General features: G+C 35.4%; 1 protein-coding gene across 1 annotated transcript in view; it reads left to right on the top strand.

Annotated features, from left to right (window-relative positions):
- Positions 1 to 1,145: 1,145 nt before the first annotated feature.
- Positions 1,146 to 20,498, top strand: part of LOC107733340 (fibulin-7-like) — a 26,451-nt gene continuing 7,098 nt past the window's right edge. The window contains exons 1-7 of the mRNA XM_016544919.1: positions 1,146 to 1,420; positions 2,725 to 2,887; positions 6,936 to 7,112; positions 13,976 to 14,101; positions 15,625 to 15,762; positions 16,678 to 16,815; positions 18,600 to 18,738. Of these exons, the coding sequence (XP_016400405.1) occupies positions 1,349 to 1,420; positions 2,725 to 2,887; positions 6,936 to 7,112; positions 13,976 to 14,101; positions 15,625 to 15,762; positions 16,678 to 16,815; positions 18,600 to 18,738 (953 nt within the window). The 5' untranslated portion in view covers positions 1,146 to 1,348. The remainder of the gene's footprint in view (positions 1,421 to 2,724; positions 2,888 to 6,935; positions 7,113 to 13,975; positions 14,102 to 15,624; positions 15,763 to 16,677; positions 16,816 to 18,599; positions 18,739 to 20,498) is intronic.

The raw sequence follows: 20,498 nt of genomic DNA, 5'->3' as shown, positions 1-20,498 counted from the left end.
TCGACAGAATCGTTTGAAAGAATCATTCCAAAAGAACAACTCGCGAATCAGACATCACGACTCCACAGGCGCTCGCGCGTCTTCATGAGGAGAACAGGAGCATCTTTACTAACTTCTGCAACAGTTTATCAAACATTTCCTCTCAGGCTTGTTTCCAACGACTGTTAGACTGCACAGCTTGGAACCGTAAACACACTTAAGGATTAAAAACAACCGACACAAGAAGAAAATTCAGCGCTTTTACAGAGATTCAGAAATAGGAGGATGAAGTTATCATGCACAGTTTTTTTCCTGCTGAATTTTGTATCATTGTATGACTGTAATGATGCAGCGCAGGTGAGTATAAACGTGTATTTATAATTCTATTATTGATATTTACATAATATAATTAATAGCTCTATATTTATATGAATATAGAATTATAATGTAAATAATCAATCATATTATATTAGTACATCATATGATTTTTTTTATTATTATGGGATGTTGCAAAAATCTAGGTATCGAAAGCAGTCTCAATTACAAACATTTGACAAACTTGGCATACAGTACATACATGAATTTGAATAAACATCGCATGATATTTTGTTTTGTTAATTTACTTTTGCTCCAAAAGTACTGGATTGTGGAATCACATAAACAAAACAGCATGTCAAGAATCATATGTGCTCAAATTCTGCAAGATTGTTTGCCTTTTCTGACTTTTCTTCATCATTTTTGCTCAACGACTTTTAGTTAGGGGATTTGGTGATTTGTAGTGGATTTATGAAGTCAGTTTTTTCATAGGTGTATATTTTTCAACCTAACTAATTTCTGTTTGAGTTTTGCTTGATTTTTTTCTTCACAATAAATCCCACTTGCATAGATAAAAGTTTACGTTTAATCGAATTCAATGACATTGAGACATTTTAAGTGTGACTTGAGTGTCCAAAAGGTTTTGGAGCCAGCGATGTAAGTTATATCATTAAATATGTCAGATGCATTTTTGTATCTTATCCAGATTAGCACTGCCTTTATTTACCATGGCAGACGCTTGGTGAAATTTAAAGCCAATACATTTCCTCTCTCCTCTAACGAGACTGTATTTAATTGCCATGAATAACATACAGGAGACCAGCGTTTTGTCGCGAATCAGACATCACGACTCCACAGGCGCTCGCGCGTCTTCATGAGGAGAACAGGAGCATCTTTACTAACTTCTGCAACAGTTTATCAAACATTTCCTCTCAGGCTTGTTTCCAACGACTGTTAGACTGCACAGCTTGGAACCGTAAACACACTTAAGGATTAAAAACAACCGACACAAGAAGAAAATTCAGCGCTTTTACAGAGATTCAGAAATAGGAGGATGAAGTTATCATGCACAGTTTTTTTCCTGCTGAATTTTGTATCATTGTATGACTGTAATGATGCAGCGCAGGTGAGTATAAACGTGTATTTATAATTCTATTATTGATATTTACATAATATAATTAATAGCTCTATATTTATATGAATATAGAATTATAATGTAAATAATCAATCATATTATATTAGTACATCATATGATTTTTTTTATTATTATGGGATGTTGCAAAAATCTAGGTATCGAAAGCAGTCTCAATTACAAACATTTGACAAACTTGGCATACAGTACATACATGAATTTGAATAAACATCGCATGATATTTTGTTTTGTTAATTTACTTTTGCTCCAAAAGTACTGGATTGTGGAATCACATAAACAAAACAGCATGTCAAGAATCATATGTGCTCAAATTCTGCAAGATTGTTTGCCTTTTCTGACTTTTCTTCATCATTTTTGCTCAACGACTTTTAGTTAGGGGATTTGGTGATTTGTAGTGGATTTATGAAGTCAGTTTTTTCATAGGTGTATATTTTTCAACCTAACTAATTTCTGTTTGAGTTTTGCTTGATTTTTTTCTTCACAATAAATCCCACTTGCATAGATAAAAGTTTACGTTTAATCGAATTCAATGACATTGAGACATTTTAAGTGTGACTTGAGTGTCCAAAAGGTTTTGGAGCCAGCGATGTAAGTTATATCATTAAATATGTCAGATGCATTTTTGTATCTTATCCAGATTAGCACTGCCTTTATTTACCATGGCAGACGCTTGGTGAAATTTAAAGCCAATACATTTCCTCTCTCCTCTAACGAGACTGTATTTAATTGCCATGAATAACATACAGGAGACCAGCGTTTTGGACAGAGGTCGTAGAGACATCTGCCTAACAGCTTTCTGTAGAGCTGCCTTCAAGCAGCTGAAGAGAAAAAGCGAGTATTAGACTCTTACATGTGGTTCCTGGAGAGGACCTAGAGGTTGCCCACTGACCGAATGCACGGTCCAAACGCATTTGGGACTACATTGCTTCTGATATATTGTTGCTGGAGTAATATTTGTGTTTCTAAGGGAACTGGGTTGTGTGCTGGCACGCCGATGAGCTGCTAAACACTGGCCTGAGCTTTCATGTCATGCCCCACAGGAGTCCCTGTGCCTTAATGCATGACATTACCCACAACATCTGGCCTTGATCATTCATGTGTGCCATTTTTCATTTTCATACAAAGCTAACGTTTAGTGGGAATGTTCCTTGCGATCGTTTTGGATGTCCAATATCTCCTCCATATGAGCTTGTGTTCAGGCGAATCTGTAATTTAGGGATAACTGCTTGCCATCAAATTGTAACCAGGTGCTGGGATGGTTGCTTTTTTTGCCTCAGGGTTGTATGGATAAGCACCGAGTGATGGGGGTACTGCGTCAAATGGAGAAGTTTCTTAAAGGACAGGAGATCCGATTCACCGAAGGGCTTCGGATTATGAAGTCCAAGCTCACCAACCTTCAAAACTCAGTGTCCAAGCTCCCACAAGCAGACCAGTCCTCATGTAAGTGCCATAACACGTGACACATTCATACATCTCATTATATCAATGGACTGTGTGACTGGTTCTTTCTTCTTTCCTAAATGTGCATGTTTATTTCTGACTTACTGAGTCCACATAGAGCCGGTGTGTGTGATGTCATTCAGGCATCTGGAGTTGCTGGCGTCATAGTCCTCGACTCGAGGACACTGTAAAACATACATCAAAGTGGAATATGAAATATGTAAACCTGCAGGCTGCTTCAGATTTGAGGCCAGCCAGCGCTGTTATTGTTTTAGAACTAAAGCTATCAAAAATAGCTTCCAGTAAAGCTGAAATTAAAACACAAATATTAGATGAAACACTAAAAATACACTGAAAAAAATGGTGTAAGATTTACTTTGAAATCATTTTCACTCAGAAATTGCTAGTTAATTTTTTTCCAATAATTACAAAGAAACTACAAGAAACACTCACATGTGGTTGCCGCAAGCCCGCTGGACGCTCCTTCGTTGAATCTGCAGGCCTGCGGCTAGAATGAGCAGCGGCCTGCAGATTCAACGAAGGAGCGTCCGTATGCCCCGCCTTTTTGAAACGCGTCGATTTTTACAAAGCTCATCAGTCTGAAAAGCGAGGTGTGCTCTGATTGGCCAGCTATCTAATGCATTGTGATTGGCCGAATACCTCAAGCGTTTGACGGAAATGTTATGCCCCTTAACATACTGTGATGCCCTGTCCAGCCGGAGCGACGAGACAAAAACATTAAAACCCATTATAAACTAGGCATTTGTTGCATCCAGTGGGGACAGATTATAATGACTTATACTGTCTTACGCGCCGCGTAAACATAAAACCATGTCTGCATTTGTGATCGGAGAAATGACAAACAACAAGTGCTTCTCTACACTGCTCAAAACTCGTGTTTGAATCATCAGTGGCAAATTCTTTAAATATAAAAAATTTAAAATATAAAATGCGCTGCACACATCTGAATATTTGGGTTGAACTGATCCACAGCGTGAAGTTGATGTATTTCCTCAGCGACCAGCACGGATCAGCTCCAGGCATGACGAAGCGGATATCGTCCTCTTTTGAAATCTCTTTGGGTTTGAGACTTTAGTCTTTGCAACTTTACAGATCTTCTTTATGCACCAAGAGCTTGTAACACTTCAAAGAGAAAGGAAAAATTGAAATCGCATTATATGACCCCTTTAAACATGAAATGTTGAAGTAGAAAGACTAAAATAGTATTTTCTTGTATTACGTACTCCAATAATCTTTGTTTTATTTACAGCTTCAACTGTAGTAACTTAAATTACTAAAACTGACATAAAAATAAAATAAAGCTAAATAGAAATATTAAAAATCCCAAAACTAAAAAACTCATAACGAAATGACTAAAACTTAAACAAAAAATTGAAAATGTAAATATAAAAGCTGATTTTTAATAAACACTGAAAGAGTCTATACATAATGCAACAAATAAATAAATGAATAAAATAACATAACCAACAAAATAAATAAATATGCAAGCTGCCCTTAATTGGAAGATGAATATTCTTAAGGTGCAGTCACATTTAGCGTTGCTCTGCAAAATCTTGCTACTGACAATGTACAATTGGCCTTTTTGCATGGAAAATTACCTTCAAATTTCGCTAATGTAAATGCACCTTTAGTCAGGGTAGATAGTAAATATCATTTTACATGTATAAAATGAGACACTAAGGGGGTAAACTTGCAGTTCAACAGGTTGCACCGCTGTGTACTTCAGTATTCATCATTCAACTGAAAAAACAATTACAAATATATTCATGCATTTGAAGTGCACATAAAAAGTCTGCACCTCTAGCACCACCAAACAAAATTGTGAAAATATTGATTGTGCCATTGGTTGAGTCAATGTTGCTGCATCGGGATGCAAACAGAGCAATGTTTTTGCATATGAAACTAGGATGAGAAAATATTTGACCACAGAAAAAATGATACACTTCAGCTTTACAGTAAATATGGTGTCTGGCTAAAGTCTTTTATTGGAATTAGGAAAATGAATTCAGTTTTTTCATTCACTTTCTCATGTATTTTTGCTCTGCAATATGTTTATTGAATGAAAGAGCGTGTGTCATTTGGCGACAAAAGTATTCAGCCAATAAAAAATTTGTTTTTGGAAAGTAATTCTCACATAGAGGATTTATTAATCCTAATAAATGAGCTTCAGAATTCCAACAAATCAAAGATCTCTCGAAATCTATTTATATTTTATAAGCATGAAATGACTTCCTTCCTTTAAAAAGAGTGGTCTGGCTGCTTCTTCAGGTTTGGAAAGGAGTCCAAGCTCTCGATTACGCTCAGCACTCTACGGATGATGTGAACGGGTCGGATGTGTAGCTGTGTCATTTGGCCCAAGCTGTTGCACAGTTCATGAACCGGGCTTGGCGGCAGGAATGATCAAGAGTTACTTTGGCATTCGTAGCAGCCAGTGCTTGGCAGGACAAAATTAAGTAGATTCTTTGACAAACTACAGATCATCTTCTACATCTACATTAAAGCACTGAAGTGATAGGATTGTGCATTCTTCTCATTTCCCAATGTGACTTAAAAAAACAAGTGCCTCTAACAACATGCTCACTGTTACTTGAAAAAAAGATATTCTGTATATATATATATCTCTACGGATGATGTGAACGGGTCGGATGTGTAGCTGTGTCATTTGGCCCAAGCTGTTGCACAGTTCATGAACCGGGCTTGGCGGCAGGAATGATCAAGAGTTACTTTGGCATTCGTAGCAGCCAGTGCTTGGCAGGACAAAATTAAGTAGATTCTTTGACAAACTACAGATCATCTTCTACATCTACATTAAAGCACTGAAGTGATAGGATTGTGCATTCTTCTCATTTCCCAATGTGACTTAAAAAAACAAGTGCCTCTAACAACATGCTCACTGTTACTTGAAAAAAAGATATACTGTATATATATATATATTTTTTTTTTTTTTTGCTCCGAGTGTCAGTTTTATCCAGACTTATTATTATTATTATTATTATTAATCCATCATGCTGTTCATCAATCCATCTGTTGTTTCCTTTCACATATTATATAAGAGAAAGGCATTTACAGTTTTAAATGTGACTTTGAATGTTACATTTACAGAAAATGGTATTGTTTTTTAAAATAATAACACAATTTTTTTTTTTTTTTATAGATATTTTGGAGATATTTAAGATTTTTACAGAGCTGGTTTAGTTTAAAGTTTAAAACCAACAGTCTAATTTACCTCTGTAATGTGACATATTTTGGAATAAAACAGAATATTCAAGAAAAACATATATAGAGCAGGAGTATTTAGTATTTATATATAGAGTATTTATTTTTATATTTTTTCATTATATGTTTTCATTTAAATTTTTAGTAACGTTACATTTACCTTTAAGTTGTGTATTTTTGTCATTTTTTTTTATTTGCCATTTTAGTACATCAGGTTATACTAAATGAAAATGAGAAACGTTGCCTTGGCAATGAGCTGAATTAAAATAAGTTTCCGTTTTTTTATATTTTATTTTGTTTCAGTTAAGGTTTATATCAGTTAAGTAACAAAAATATATATATATTTTTTAGCTATAAAACTCCTGTTTTAACTATAAAAACTCTATAGTAGAAATAGAGAAATAAGAGGCTTTGATTATTTGAAGACTTTCAGAAGCAAGTTCTAGCATTTTGATGTACAAAAGCAAACTTTTTTTTCTTTTTTTTGTGCATTAATTGTGCACAATATGACCAGGAATGTGTATTAATAAAGCATATAGAGTCGACCTCGATTTCATGTTTACTTCAATACGACATAAACAACATACAAGCGCCAGGTCTTGTTTTTCTGTATTCTTCGCCTATTCTGTCTGTATGAAATAAGTCATTTCCCATCTTTTCTCATGACTGTTCCCACATTCAGAGTAACACATGCCTGCCTTCGGGCAAAATATCCCAGTATTTCAGCACAGGAATCCTGGCCCTCATTTAACCCTGTTCTACTCTGACATTCCTCTCTCTTTATGTGTTTCTCCTCTCATGTCATCTTTAGCTCAATCCTCGTGTCCACCTCTGTTGGCTCCGGCCCACGGGAGGAAGTTTGGCTCAAAGTACCTGGTGGGTCATGAGGTCCATTTCACCTGTTCTCAGGGTTATCGCATGATAGGACCGGGAACACGCGTGTGCCATGAGAACGGTACCTGGAGCGGAGTCAGTGTCGTCTGCAAAGGTGAGCTGAAAAGCTTCAAATTAATGTGTATCATACACTGTTAATCGTGGAACCTCACTACAACATCACTACATAATGTATATAATTCATTTGAATTAATTCAACTAATTCATTCAAAACCGTTAATTCAAACTGGATGGAAACCAACAACTGTCTTTATGAGTGAATCATTGAATCATTCAAAAACACTGATTGTTTCAGGAATGAAACAAGTGACTGCCATTATGAGTGAGTCAAAATGCTGATTCGTTCAGGAACGAAACTAGTGTCTGATTCATTCTGGAAAGAGTCACTGAATCATTCATGCAATCGATTCGTTCAAAAACACACCTTCATCCAGCAAGTAAACAAGTGTGTGCTTTTTATGAGTGAATCATCGATTCAAGCGATTCACTCAAAAACGTTGATTTGTTCAGCAACGAAACAAGTGAGTGAATCATTGAATCATTGAAAGGCGTTTCTAGCCTTTCATAAGTACTAGGGCACAGCCCCCATCAAAAAGTGCACCCATATTATAATACTCTTTTTTAATGTTTGGTTATACGGATATAAATTGTCTTTCCCTGCAATACTGTGTGTTGCTCATTCACAAGCTCCACTCACGGGATAAAGTGCTGCTTCATCGCGGACACACAATCGAAAGAAGGCATTTGCAAGATATGTCTCACGCAATGAATTTGAGGTAAATATCACGCACTCCAGCGCTATTTTTGTTTTCTGTCTTAAAGGATCCCATTATGGTGTGAAAAACCCGTCCGAACGATTCAGTGTGTCAGTGAACTGTCCGAATGAATCAATCTGAATCGCAAACTATTTCAGTTCTTGTTGTGAACCCATTTGACCGATTAGATTAATAGTGATTCGTTCGCAAAACAGCTGATAGAATCACACAACGTGATTGCTAAAATATTATAGTACATAAAATAACAAATAAAATGTGGCACATGATTCTTGACCTGAAAAGATTGAAGACTCCTGCAACAGAGAATTGTTTTAACTTATTGTCGTAGTGGATTAGAAACTCAAAAAAATGTATCAGAATCAGAATCAGAAAGAGCTTTATTGCCAAGTATGTTTGCACATACAAGGAATTTGTTATAGTGTCACAAGCTTCCAGTACACGGAGACAACAACAACACACAGATAATAAAAACAAGATGTGAATAAAATACACATGCATAAATATAAACCAAAAAAAAAAAGAATAAATTGTATGTACAGGTGTGCTATAGATAGAATAGGATCATAGTATCATCATCTTACATAGCCCACAGCTGCTATGTAACTACATTTCACCATGTAACTATATCTGTGTTATTGAGCAGAATTCGTGGACTAAGACACCGAGACTACCGTTTTATTGTTGTATTGCGAGCTGGGTAATCTGAAATCCCATTCAGGGTGACAGTACCGAGATAAAGCCTGAATACCAGTGCTTGTGAAAGAAAGTGACTGTGAACACCACAGCTAGCAAAACCAGCACTACACACACAGTTACACACAGGCAGAAAGATAAGGAGCAGTGAAGAAAGAGGGGCATTCTTCACTCTTGAGCTGCACTGAATGAAGCTCTCGTTAAAGAAGCATTAAATGTCCCGAAATGCAGCAAAACACCTGTACTTGCATTCCTGTCCATGGTGCGTCTCAATGGCCTTCATGCTTCGGGTTCAACTGGCTACTGTAAAAAGAGCCAGCTTCATAGGTCAAGTTTCAACTCGGACTGCAAATACACTACCGCTCAAAAGATTGGACACTCTTGACTGAACTCATGTTTCTCATTATCTTAAAAAACATTTGACCTAAAATCTTCAGTTCAGGGTTGTTATTGTTAACGAAACCGAAAACTATTACGTTATTCGATTCGAACTGAAAATAAAATACATATGAAAAAACCTACTGTATTTCAGCTAGTTGCCAAGGAAACATTTCTCATTTTCATTCCGTTTAACTTGATGTACTAAAATAACAAAAAATAAAACTCAAATAAAAATTAATAAAAACGAATTAAAAAAATGACAAAAACACACAACAAAAATTACTAAAACTTTAAATAAAATCAAAATATTTAAAATATTAATAAAAACTATTATAGTATCTCAGTGATACTAAAATAACACTGCTTTATTTTGTTGACAAATATAGGTAGGACTTTACTATAAGGTTTTATTTGTTAACATTAGTTAACCAAATTAGTTAACATGAACTAACAATGAACAGTTGCATTTTTATTAACTAACGTTAATGAGACCGTATTGTAAAATATTACCAACATAAATTGTATACTTATTTCTTATACACTAAAACTGAAGTTTCTTATAAATATATTTCTCATAAATTATTTAAATATTTTTTTTATTGGAGCAAGTAGTATTTGTAGAAGTTTGTTTCTGCAATGGAATAAAAAAATTAAATAGGTAATTGCGATTTTCTCAGAATTCGAGTTAGAAACTCGTAATTGCATGCAGTTTACAATTGCAACTTTTTATCTCACAATTTTGACTTTTTTAGTTTATATCTTAAAACTAATTCTTAAAAAAGACAGTATTGTGAGATATAAACTCAGAATTGTGAGAAAAAAATCCCAAGGCTGAAACCAATGTTATGCATGAGTATGAGGACCCATTTATACCTATAGTAAAATAAATAAATAAATAAATACATACATACATAAAGTTTGTGACTATTTCTTGTGACTACAACAATATTTCTCATTAATTCATATCCCAAAATTCACATTTTTGTTTATTACAATATATTTTTTTCATCTAATCTGTTTTATTTTCCACTCTGAAGCAGAAACGGACATCCATAAAATCACACACCTTCAATAGTTTTCAAAAGCATCCCAGGATGCACCTCATGAGCAGAGCTATAATCTAAACGGCTCAAACATAGTTTTCATTTCTCACATGTTTTGCTCACTACGTACATACTTCCATCTGTGGTATTTCATAGCTTTGATACCTTAATATTATTCTAAAATAAGAAAATCTTAATAAAGAATAAATAGAAGTGGCCAGACTTTAGACTGGTAGTGTACCTCAGTGTGTGTTTTGTATGAAGTCTCAGAGGTCAGAGGTTAAGCTCATGCACACATCTCATTAAGCCGGCCCATGGTCCGATAGCACGCAACTATGCTAAGCATGCTATTGATTACTTCCTTTAATATCGCTGCTGGCAGCATTCAGGACATTCCAAGTGGTACAGTGGGACGGGGCGAGCGTGCCGCAGTGTGTTTGAAAGGGCCGTGTGTTTGAGGGCATGCTATTGATTACTTCCTTTAATATCGCTGCTGGCAGCATTCGGGACATTCCAAGTGGTACAGTGGGACGGGGCGAGCGTGCCGCAGTGTGTTTGAAAGGGCCGTGTGTTTGAGAGGAGCGTTTAGGTTTAAAGGCAGCACAGACCGTGTAATGTCTATATTTCTGCAGGCGGGTGTAAGTGAGTCTATTTTGAGAGTTTTGAGGTCCGAAAGCACCTTTCAGAGTTGGTGAAAAAAGCATAACTATGTTCATAGGCAGTTTTGATATATTTTGGGGACTAAAGTGAACCTTTTACATCTGCAAATTCTCGCACTTAAGCCTTCTGGGAAAGAAAATAAACAGGAGAAGGATCGTGAGCGCTGTTGTCGAAGAAACATTCCTTTGGCCGGAAAGTCAAAACTTTTGATTCCAAACCTCCTTTTACTCATTCACTCTTAATGTAGAAAATGTAGAACATGTATTATATATATTGCATTTTGACATTTTCATAACAATTAAGCACATCACCCCCATTCACATTACTGTAATGTGAAATATATATCTATATACTGATTTAATTTCATTTATGTTTATTTTTAATTTGTTTATCCATAACACAGGGATTATCTTCACTTATATCTTCACACAATTATCTTCACTTCAGTTCTCTTCACATTAGTGTAAAAATATAAATAGATCAAATATAAATATTAGTAAATATTAGTAAGTTGCCATGGCAACAAACTAAGTTTAAGTTGACATATTCACCAAAACGGAAATAAGAAATAAAGAGAAATTAAAATTTAAAAAATAATAAAAAATTATAAAGGCACAGACAAATGACTGAAACAAAAATACAAACAAAAAACTCCATCCGGACAGCCGAATCCCTCACAATCTTCAAGAAACAACCGAAAACTCATCTCTTCCGTGAGCATCTAACTGCATCCTCATATAAAAAAAAAAAAAATTCTATGCCTTCACTTTTTCTATTCTATTATATCCTTTATCCCTTCCTGTCCTAGCTTTTACTATTTTGAACGAAGACTGAAAACTTGAATAATGGGTACTTCTCGTGTTTATTGCCATCTTATGATAAATCGCTTGTTGTATTCCTCAACTGTAAGTCGCTTCGGATAAAAGCGTCTGCCAAATGAATAAATGTAAATAAAAACAAAATATTAATAAAAACTATAATAGTGTATAAATAAAACTAAAATAAAACTTCTTCACATATCTGCTTTTGAGTGCAAGGCTGTGTTTATTTCCACCGTAAGTACCTGTTTAAACAAATAAACAGGTCAAAAGAGTTTTCTGTGGTCACTGACATTCTGATACTGAACTCAAAGCATTCGTTATCATACATTCCTTATTATGCATTGATTTGAAATTGATAATTTAATACACTGATTACACTTCATTTTACTTTGCATATTGTTTTTGACAGTATTCCACAATGATGCAAACTGTCCGAACAATCTCCAGCATATTTTTGAAATGTTAAAGTCTAAGGCCCCGATCACACGGAACGCGTTTTTTGCAGCGAGAGGCACCTTTTTTGAATTGTTTTCGGTTGGCAGTGAGCGTTCTGCGCGCTGTTTATGCGCCCTGTGCGCCTCGCGTTTTTGCTCCTGAAGTTGAAAAAAAGCAACTCTGAGCAGAAAAAACGCCCGACGTCATTCGCCTTTAACAGCTAAAACCAAAGATTTTAGAGCGCTCGTGCTATAATCCTTTGATTAGACTGACAGGACAACTGATTTGGTGGTTGCCTAGCAACATAAAAAAACGCAGCGCACTGCTCTTTTTTAAAAAGTCACCAAAAAAAGGCAGTGCGGTGCACCTCGCGTTTTCAGACCTAAAAAACGCGTTCGGTGTGATCGGGGCCTAAATCTGTTTTTTTTTGCTTTTGAAAAAGTAACTCCGATATTTTCTTGTAAATTAAAAAGTAATGCGTTACTTTACTAGTTACTTGAAAAAAGTAATCTGATTACGTAACTCGCGTTACTTGTAATGCGTTACCCCCAGCACTGTTTTTGAAAACATTTATGAATCATCTAAACCAGATACTCCACCACAGCATTACACCCTATACTTACATCACTACTCTTTTATTATAGAAATAACCACAAATCAAATCAAAAGCAAGTGGTTTCAGGGACCACTGCATCAGCTCTTCAGGGATCTCTGCCTTAACATGTGTAGCTAACAGTGCTCTATCTGCTCATCTCTGGTGAACATGTGTTAACGCTTCTTCTGTCCACGGGCCTCACAAGCATGCTCTCACTGTTCATTACAGATATTTACAGCAACGGCAGTAAATTCCCATCTAGAGCGGATGGAAGTTTGCCTCCCGCAGCTGCTGCAGACAGATGTTGCATGGCACAGTAGCTGTTGTAAACCTAACCGACCTCACAACCGTTTACGATCAGATACTGTGAATGTGACAGCGGCCGAATGAGAGAACACAGTTTAGATGAACTGGTTTCAGAAGCCGCTCAACATTCCCTTCCTCCGTTTGTTAACATTCCAGTATATCGGTTTCATTTTACTGTGCCATTCTGTACAGGAAATAGGGAAGAATGTGGGCTCGTTTAATTCCATCAACAATTCAGGTGTTTTCCATGGACACATAATCCTCAGCTCTGTACAGACACGGAGATAAGAATCTGGGACATTTCTATATTTAAGCCTTAATTAGGACTGCAAATCCACGATAAAGACGGTATTCCAGATAATACAATAAGTGGCTTTACAAGACACAAGCATTCAGGGTGAATGTCATGAAATCAAATATGTTTGGGTAATTTTCACCCCAAAATCAAAATATTTTTTTTTTTTGCTTTGTGACATTATTTTCATGACAGGATGGATGGATAAATAAATAAATAAACAGAATGCCTTTAGCTTATGTTGATTTAAATCATTGATTTAAGTTGTATATATAAAAAGTATTTTATTACTTTTTTTTTTTTACAATATTTTTTATTTCATAAAAACTGCTATAAAAAGAACTATCAAAAATAATGAAATCTGCAAAATAGAAAAAGCTGATTTATTGGCTTTACAAAACAACCATTCAGGGTGAATAATGAAACCAAACATTTTGGGGTCATATTTCACCATAAAAATGAAAAGAAAAGTCCAAAACGAAAATATATTTTGCACTGTGACATTATTTTCATGACAGCATATCATTATTTATTGTATAATAATTATAACATTATAAAAAATTATTGTATTGCCTTTATGTTGTATTAAATCATTGGTTAAAATTATTGTATTACATTTTTCATGTTAATTTTAATTCCATAAATTATTTTGCAAAAGGCCTGAGTTCACTTTGGTAATGTACATCTTTTGTTTAATTGTCCTAAAAATAGGATCCATTTTCTGTATACCAAATATATTTTAATTTCTAATTTTAAGATTAGTAGCATTAAGTCAAGTCACCTTTACTTATATAGCGCTTTATACAATACAGATATACAGTGTTAAACAGGCCAACATTTATTTGGGATGATTTGCCGTTAAACCTGTTTATTGTGAACTGTAACATCATTGATCCCAGCTAATCAGAGAACAAACATTGGTCAGCACATAAGACTGTTGTCTTTCTCACAGATGTGAGCGTGTGCACCAGTAACCCGTGTCAGAATGGCGGCACCTGTGTGGAGGCTCTGAACCAGTACAAGTGCACCTGTCCACACAACTGGAGCGGGAGTCAATGTCAATACCAGACGCAGACAGGTCTGTGTTTCATTAATCTATTCTATACGTGTCAATGGCAGACAGGAGGACGGGACAGAAGGGAATCTGGAACATATCAACTAGGGGTGGGTGATATGACTAAAATATCATATCACGATTTTTTCAGGAAGGATCGGTGACCCACGATCTTATTGTGATTATATTTTATGCTAGTTTTTAAAGGGATAGTTCACCCAAAAATGAAAGTTCTGTCATCATTTACTCACTCTCAAGCTGTTCCAAATCTGTATGTGTTTCTTTCTTCTGCTGCACACAAAAGTAGTAATGTTGGTAACCAAACAGTTGACAGTAGCCACTGACTTCCATAGTATGACAAAAAAAATGGTTACCCACCAGTGTTGGGAAAAGTTACTTTTAAAAGTAATGCATTACAATATCGTGTTACTCCCTAAAAAAGTAACTAATTGCATGCAAATATAACAGGCTGAAGGAAATGCAAATTCTCGTCTGTACAGTAGAGGGCGCAGCTCAAACAAACCATTCAGATTGCATGAAGAATAGGATGCAGGAGAAGTTCAACACTCTTCAGCAATAAAAAAAAATGAAACACAAATGTTAAAATCTAAAATCATTTTTGCTTATTAGTATGGTTGAATTGGATCATCAAATGTCAGCAGCAAAGACATTGATTATTAAAATGGGATTAAATACATAAAGGATATTTGTGTTATTTAACATTTAATTATTGCAGGTTTGCATATTTAGAGTTTGCATTTCACTGTTTTTATTCATTTTGAGGAATACTGAACCTGTTTTTGTGCGAGTGATATGAGTAAATGCATGTTCACATTTAGTGTATAACTACAGTAACAATCATGTTTACACGGCGCACGCAGCAAAGACATTGATTATTAAAATGGGATTAAATACATAAAGGATATTTGTGTTATTTAACATTTAATTATTGCAGGTTTGCATATTTAGAGTTTGCATTTCACTGTTTTTATTCATTTTGAGGAATACTGAATCTGTTTTTGTGCGAGTGATATGAGTAAATGCATGTTCACATTTAGTGTATAACTACAGTAACAATCATGTTTACACGGCGCACGCCTCTGCACTCACTCCTGATTTCTCTCAACAGGAGAGCTGTCAGTCAATCAATGGGAAAACAAAGTGAATTGAAAAGTAATGTGTTACTTTACTAGTTACTTGAAAAAAAGTAATCTGATTACGTAACTCGTAATGCGTTACCCCCAACACTGTTACAACATTTTTGGATTAGATTGAAAAGTAGGTAGTGGACGGATCACCCACCCCTGATATAAACCACACATCCATGCCTAAAAATTAATAACCCACTAACATCATGGTGGGGACTTCTTCAGAAAATGCAAAAAAAATTACTTTTGCAATTCCAAATGGAGCTGCTAGTAGTGAAGCATGACACACTTCACCTTTAACCTGTGTTCCGGTCTTTAAATGAAAGCATGCATGTGAATATCTGTGTGTTTGTGGGAGGCTAAGCCTCCTCTTTTACATTTCCTCTCTGTGTCTCTCAGCCCCTCCGGAGTGGAGCGTCATGAACGACCCAGCCTTCAGCCGCAAGCCCCGCTGTGCCAAAGTGGACCGAGCTCAGCACTGCAGCTGTGACGCTGGCTTCCACATGAGCGGCACCTCAGACAACAGCATCTGTCAGGGTGGGTCCATCAAACAACCACATATAGGGATTTTGGTAAAGATCTCAGGATGCATTAAAGCAATAAACTACTGGAGGCTGTCCATTACACTGATTATACCAGCAAATGCTAAATGTATTATTAACAATAATTATAAGATGACACTTAATAAGGGCCACTTTAACATGTCAGATCAGGTAAAAATAACTCTTTAAGTCAGGGATTTCCAAACCTTTTTGTCAGCCAAACCCCTCTAACCTAAAATATTTACTATAAAGGAAAAATTGAAATCGCATCATATGACCCCTTTAATATTTCAATAATTTAACAACACATTCGAATGTTCACAGTTCTTGGTTAATGGTCACATGACATGTAGGTAAAAAAAATAAAAAATGTAATTACATATTTAGTGTTTCATTTTGATTGCTTTTATATTTTTAATTATAATTTTACATTTTTATGATTTCATTAATTATTAGCTTTTTCATCAAAGGTGTAGCTTCTTACAGTAGGGTACAACAGGCACAATAATTGACATGATAATAAATAACAGGCTGACTTTTCCACTTGTTGACATGACATGGTTAGATTCTGTTTATTTTTATCAAAATAAACAGACAATAGCACAAACCTTGCTGAAGTGGTTGTTTTGAACAGCATTAACTTAGACGTTATGCAAAACATATTACTTGAGTATTTGTATCAATGCATGATTTTTAAACAAAACAAACCACTTTTATGATTTCTTTTCCCACAAGATGTGCTGTCTGTTCTCTGCAATTATATACCATAGGAGTAGTTCAAAGAATATTTTCCCTAAGGTGTGCCTTTAGCCCTGTTGTACCCTATATTTTATTTTCCTTTCTGTCACTGTCTCTTGTCAAATCCACACATGTAATCATATGTTGAGTTATTATGTGTGCATGTGCCCAGATGTGAATGAATGTGAGGTGTATAAGGCTGACCGTGGCGGGCCTCTGTGTGGTCACGCCTGTGTAAACGTCCCGGGATCGTACCACTGCTCCTGTCCCACCGGATACAAGCTGCTCGCTGATGGAAGAAACTGTGAGGGTGAGTGAGAAACGCTCACACACACACTCTTAAAAATAAGGGTTGAGAATAGTAGTGTTTTACAGCCTGATGTCACAGGACAGTAAGAAATAATTCAACTAAAAATAAACATCCTGACATTATTTACTCACCCTCATGTCGGTCCAAACCCGTATGACGTCTTTGCTGAAAGACCCTCTATTTTTAGTGGTTTGAATGTGAATCTAAAAAAGCGACAGACTGGACATACTCTGTGAAAGTCATTTGGACACCTTACAAAGACCTCCAGGGGTAAATGAAGTGGGCAGATGAAGACAAATAATGAGGACATGGAAGAGAAGCAGTTGATTCAGGTTTTGGCTGGTGAGGCTTAGATGCCATTATTCTGATGTTTTGTATTTCCTCCTTGAATAGTTTAATTGCCATTTGCTACTTTGTATTAGTAACTTGTTGTGTAGCTAACTGTTTTACCTTTCTAGTTGAAATTCTGATGATCTTAGAATAAAATTGTAAATAAAATAAAATAAAATATTTATAATTTTATTCTGAATTTCAAATCGAAAATTAAATATTTTATTTTATTCTGCCATGTGGAAGAAATTTGGCTTGAATACAGGAGTTTCAGGAGTTAACTATGTGTTTAAAGAGCAGATAATTTTCTAGTTTAAATTATGAATATCTTAGAATAAAATAATAAATAAAAATTTAATATTTTATCATATAGATAAATAAATAAAAAAACAAAGCAATCTGAAAGTAATTTCTTGCAACTAGTGAATGAAATGCTTTCTATTTTAGAAAAATAAAATAAAATAATATTTTATTCTAAAATAAAAAGCGTTTCATTGGGCCGGTGGAAGAAATGTGGCTTGATTATGAATGTTTGTCTATATACAGCAAATAGACAGGGTAACAAAGATAGCAATATATAAAATAAGGTATGAAGACAATATGCAGATACTAATAATTTATGCATATAAAATGCATGAAATTGTATGTAATTAGGGATGTAACGATTAACCGCGAGCCGGTTGAAAATCGATTCAAATATGTGAATCTGCGTCTCATTCAGCTCTGCTGTTTCATGCAGATATTTTTTATGTAGTTTCACACATAAATGTTTTAAAATTTCAATTTAGTTTTGTTATTTACATTTACATTATATTTAAATTTTGTCACTTAGCAGACGCTTTATACAAAGCGACTTACAAATGAGGACAATAGAAGCAATCAAAACCAACAAAAGAGCAATAATATGCAAGTGCTATATTAGTATATTATTATAGTTATATTTCAATTTCACAAAGAAATGTGCAGCATTTTGTCCAAGCAATTATAAAAGGACACATTTAATTTATAATTTGTCTTAAATCTCATTTTGTAAAAAAAACAAACAGAGAATCGAATCGAATCGTGAAATCAAAATCGTGAATCGAATCGAATCGTGAGTTGAGTGAATCGTTACATCGCTATATGTAATGCTATGGAGTGTTGGATGTGCAATGATGCGGGTCAGTACTAATCATGAGATACAGATTTTAAATAATAATTATAGAAGTATATTTTAAGGACACATCGATTTTAGATATTGCACAAGTGATTGAAAAGTATCATGAAACTATTACAAAGATGATCTCACTCAGAAATCCAGCCAGGAACACGTCTACCATTAGAAAACTGTACGCAAATCAGATTTAAAGTCCAAACAAACAGTGCCTCATGTAGCCAGCATTTCCAACTCTCATTCACTCTATTATTTCTCCCCTCTCTGAATCTAATGTGTCCCTTTCCTCCGGGCGCTCCAGATGTGGATGAATGTCTTACACAACAGCACAACTGCAGCCGTGGCACCACCTGTATCAACACCGGAGGAGGTTTCCAGTGCGTTAACCCCGAGTGTCCACGCTCGCACGGCAACGTCAGCTACGTGAAGACGTCACCTTTGTGAGTGAGCATACAGCATGCACACCTAGTGAGCTGCCTGATTACCTACTGCATACAACTCTAAGACAGCGCATGCTCCGACGTCACAAGCCAAAAACTCCGGTTTCGCTATCTACACGACAACACTGCAACCGGAGTTTTTGAAATTCTTCACCCTGGCCGGCGTTTTCAAAAATGTTCGGTTTCAGTAACCTGGTGCTGCGTTTGCGTGTGGACGAACGGCCAAACCGCGTAGAAAAATCTGCGGTTTTAAAAATAACCGCGTTTGTGTGGACAGGGCCTAATGGAACCTGCTTTACAAACAAGTAAATACCACACCGGAGACTTGACAACTGATTCCAATATAAGTGGTCTTATGAATAAGTCTGACCTTAGCAGGTTACTAAACTAAGTGAAAAGTCAACAGAAATCTAATCATAATTATGGGATAAAAGTTGGATTTATAGCATACTAAGTCAAAATTCTGAGATAAAATTATCTTAAAAATTAAGTCAAAATTCTGAGATAAAAGGTAAATTCTGACAAAAAGTAGATTTAAAAAAATAATTTAATAATCTCACAATTTTGACTTATGTAAATCTTCATGAAAATTCATTTAAATCTCAATTATGACTTAGCAAGTCAAAATTCTAAATAATGTAAATATTATATAAATTATTATTTATAATTAAAATAAATTAAATAGTATATAATTAAATGTATATGTATAATAGGGGTGGGAATCACCAGAGGCCCCTCAAAACGATATTATCACGATACAATATTATTGCGATTTTAAATATATTGTGTTATTCTGTGATATATTGCAATTTATTACTTTTTTACAACTTCAAATTATGTCCCCAAATGAAAACTTTGGCAACATCTGTTTTAATTAAAAAGAACATTTCTCAGTTTGTTTATCTCACTTCAATTTTATTGCTGCAGTGCAATATGGGATTGTCAAGCAGACAAACTGACCAACACGTTCATGAAAACCTGTCATAAATGTTGTATGCACCTGGCAAACTCAACTATTTGTATTACAGTCTTAATTAAATGTAAACAGGTGCACCGCTGTGCTACTGTGCTTAATCAAGCTTAGAAAAACTCATACTGATTATAATTCTTTATTAATATCTAGCAGCAGTGTAATTTTTATTTATTATTCCATGGTCTGTTGGAATTCTTGATTCTGATTGGCTGGCAGATATGCATTAAAACCATAAAACGTCTGTTTAATCACCGTTCTATATTAATGCGCTGCTGCTTTAATGTGTGTGTACACACAAACGCACACACACAACACTCGCACAGAGAGAGAGAGAGATCGGACATCCCGCTGCACACACAGAAACGTTCAGGAGTAGGCCAACATAAACTTGTTGTCAACGCTGCCCCGCGACTTTTATCACTCGCACAGAGAGAGAGAGATCGGAGATCCCGCTGCGCACACAGAAACGTTCAGGAGTAGGCCAACATAAACTTGTCAACACTGCCCCGCGACTTTTATTAATAAAACCGCTTAGATACTGGATCACTGCATTATATTCCTCAGCAACGAGGAGGTCACACACACAACTGTCATCTTCCTCTCTCTCGAACAACCGATCGATAATTAATTCAAATAAATGTTAGAATTCTGAAACTGACAAAAATAACCGTAATTTTTACCCATTCGGTCAAATATTGCGCTGCAAAGAGCAATACTAGTTTTAACCAACTTGTCTATAACTTGGCAAATGACCATGGAATAAGCGGGATAATCAACGGCTTGCCGT

This window comes from Sinocyclocheilus rhinocerous, unplaced genomic scaffold (genome assembly GCF_001515625.1).
Source record: "Sinocyclocheilus rhinocerous isolate Xijiao unplaced genomic scaffold, SAMN03320098_v1.1 scaffold790, whole genome shotgun sequence".
Lineage (NCBI taxonomy): Eukaryota > Metazoa > Chordata > Actinopteri > Cypriniformes > Cyprinidae > Sinocyclocheilus > Sinocyclocheilus rhinocerous.
The sequence above is the reverse complement of the archived record's forward strand: the minus strand, read 5'-3'. Positions and strand labels throughout refer to the sequence as shown.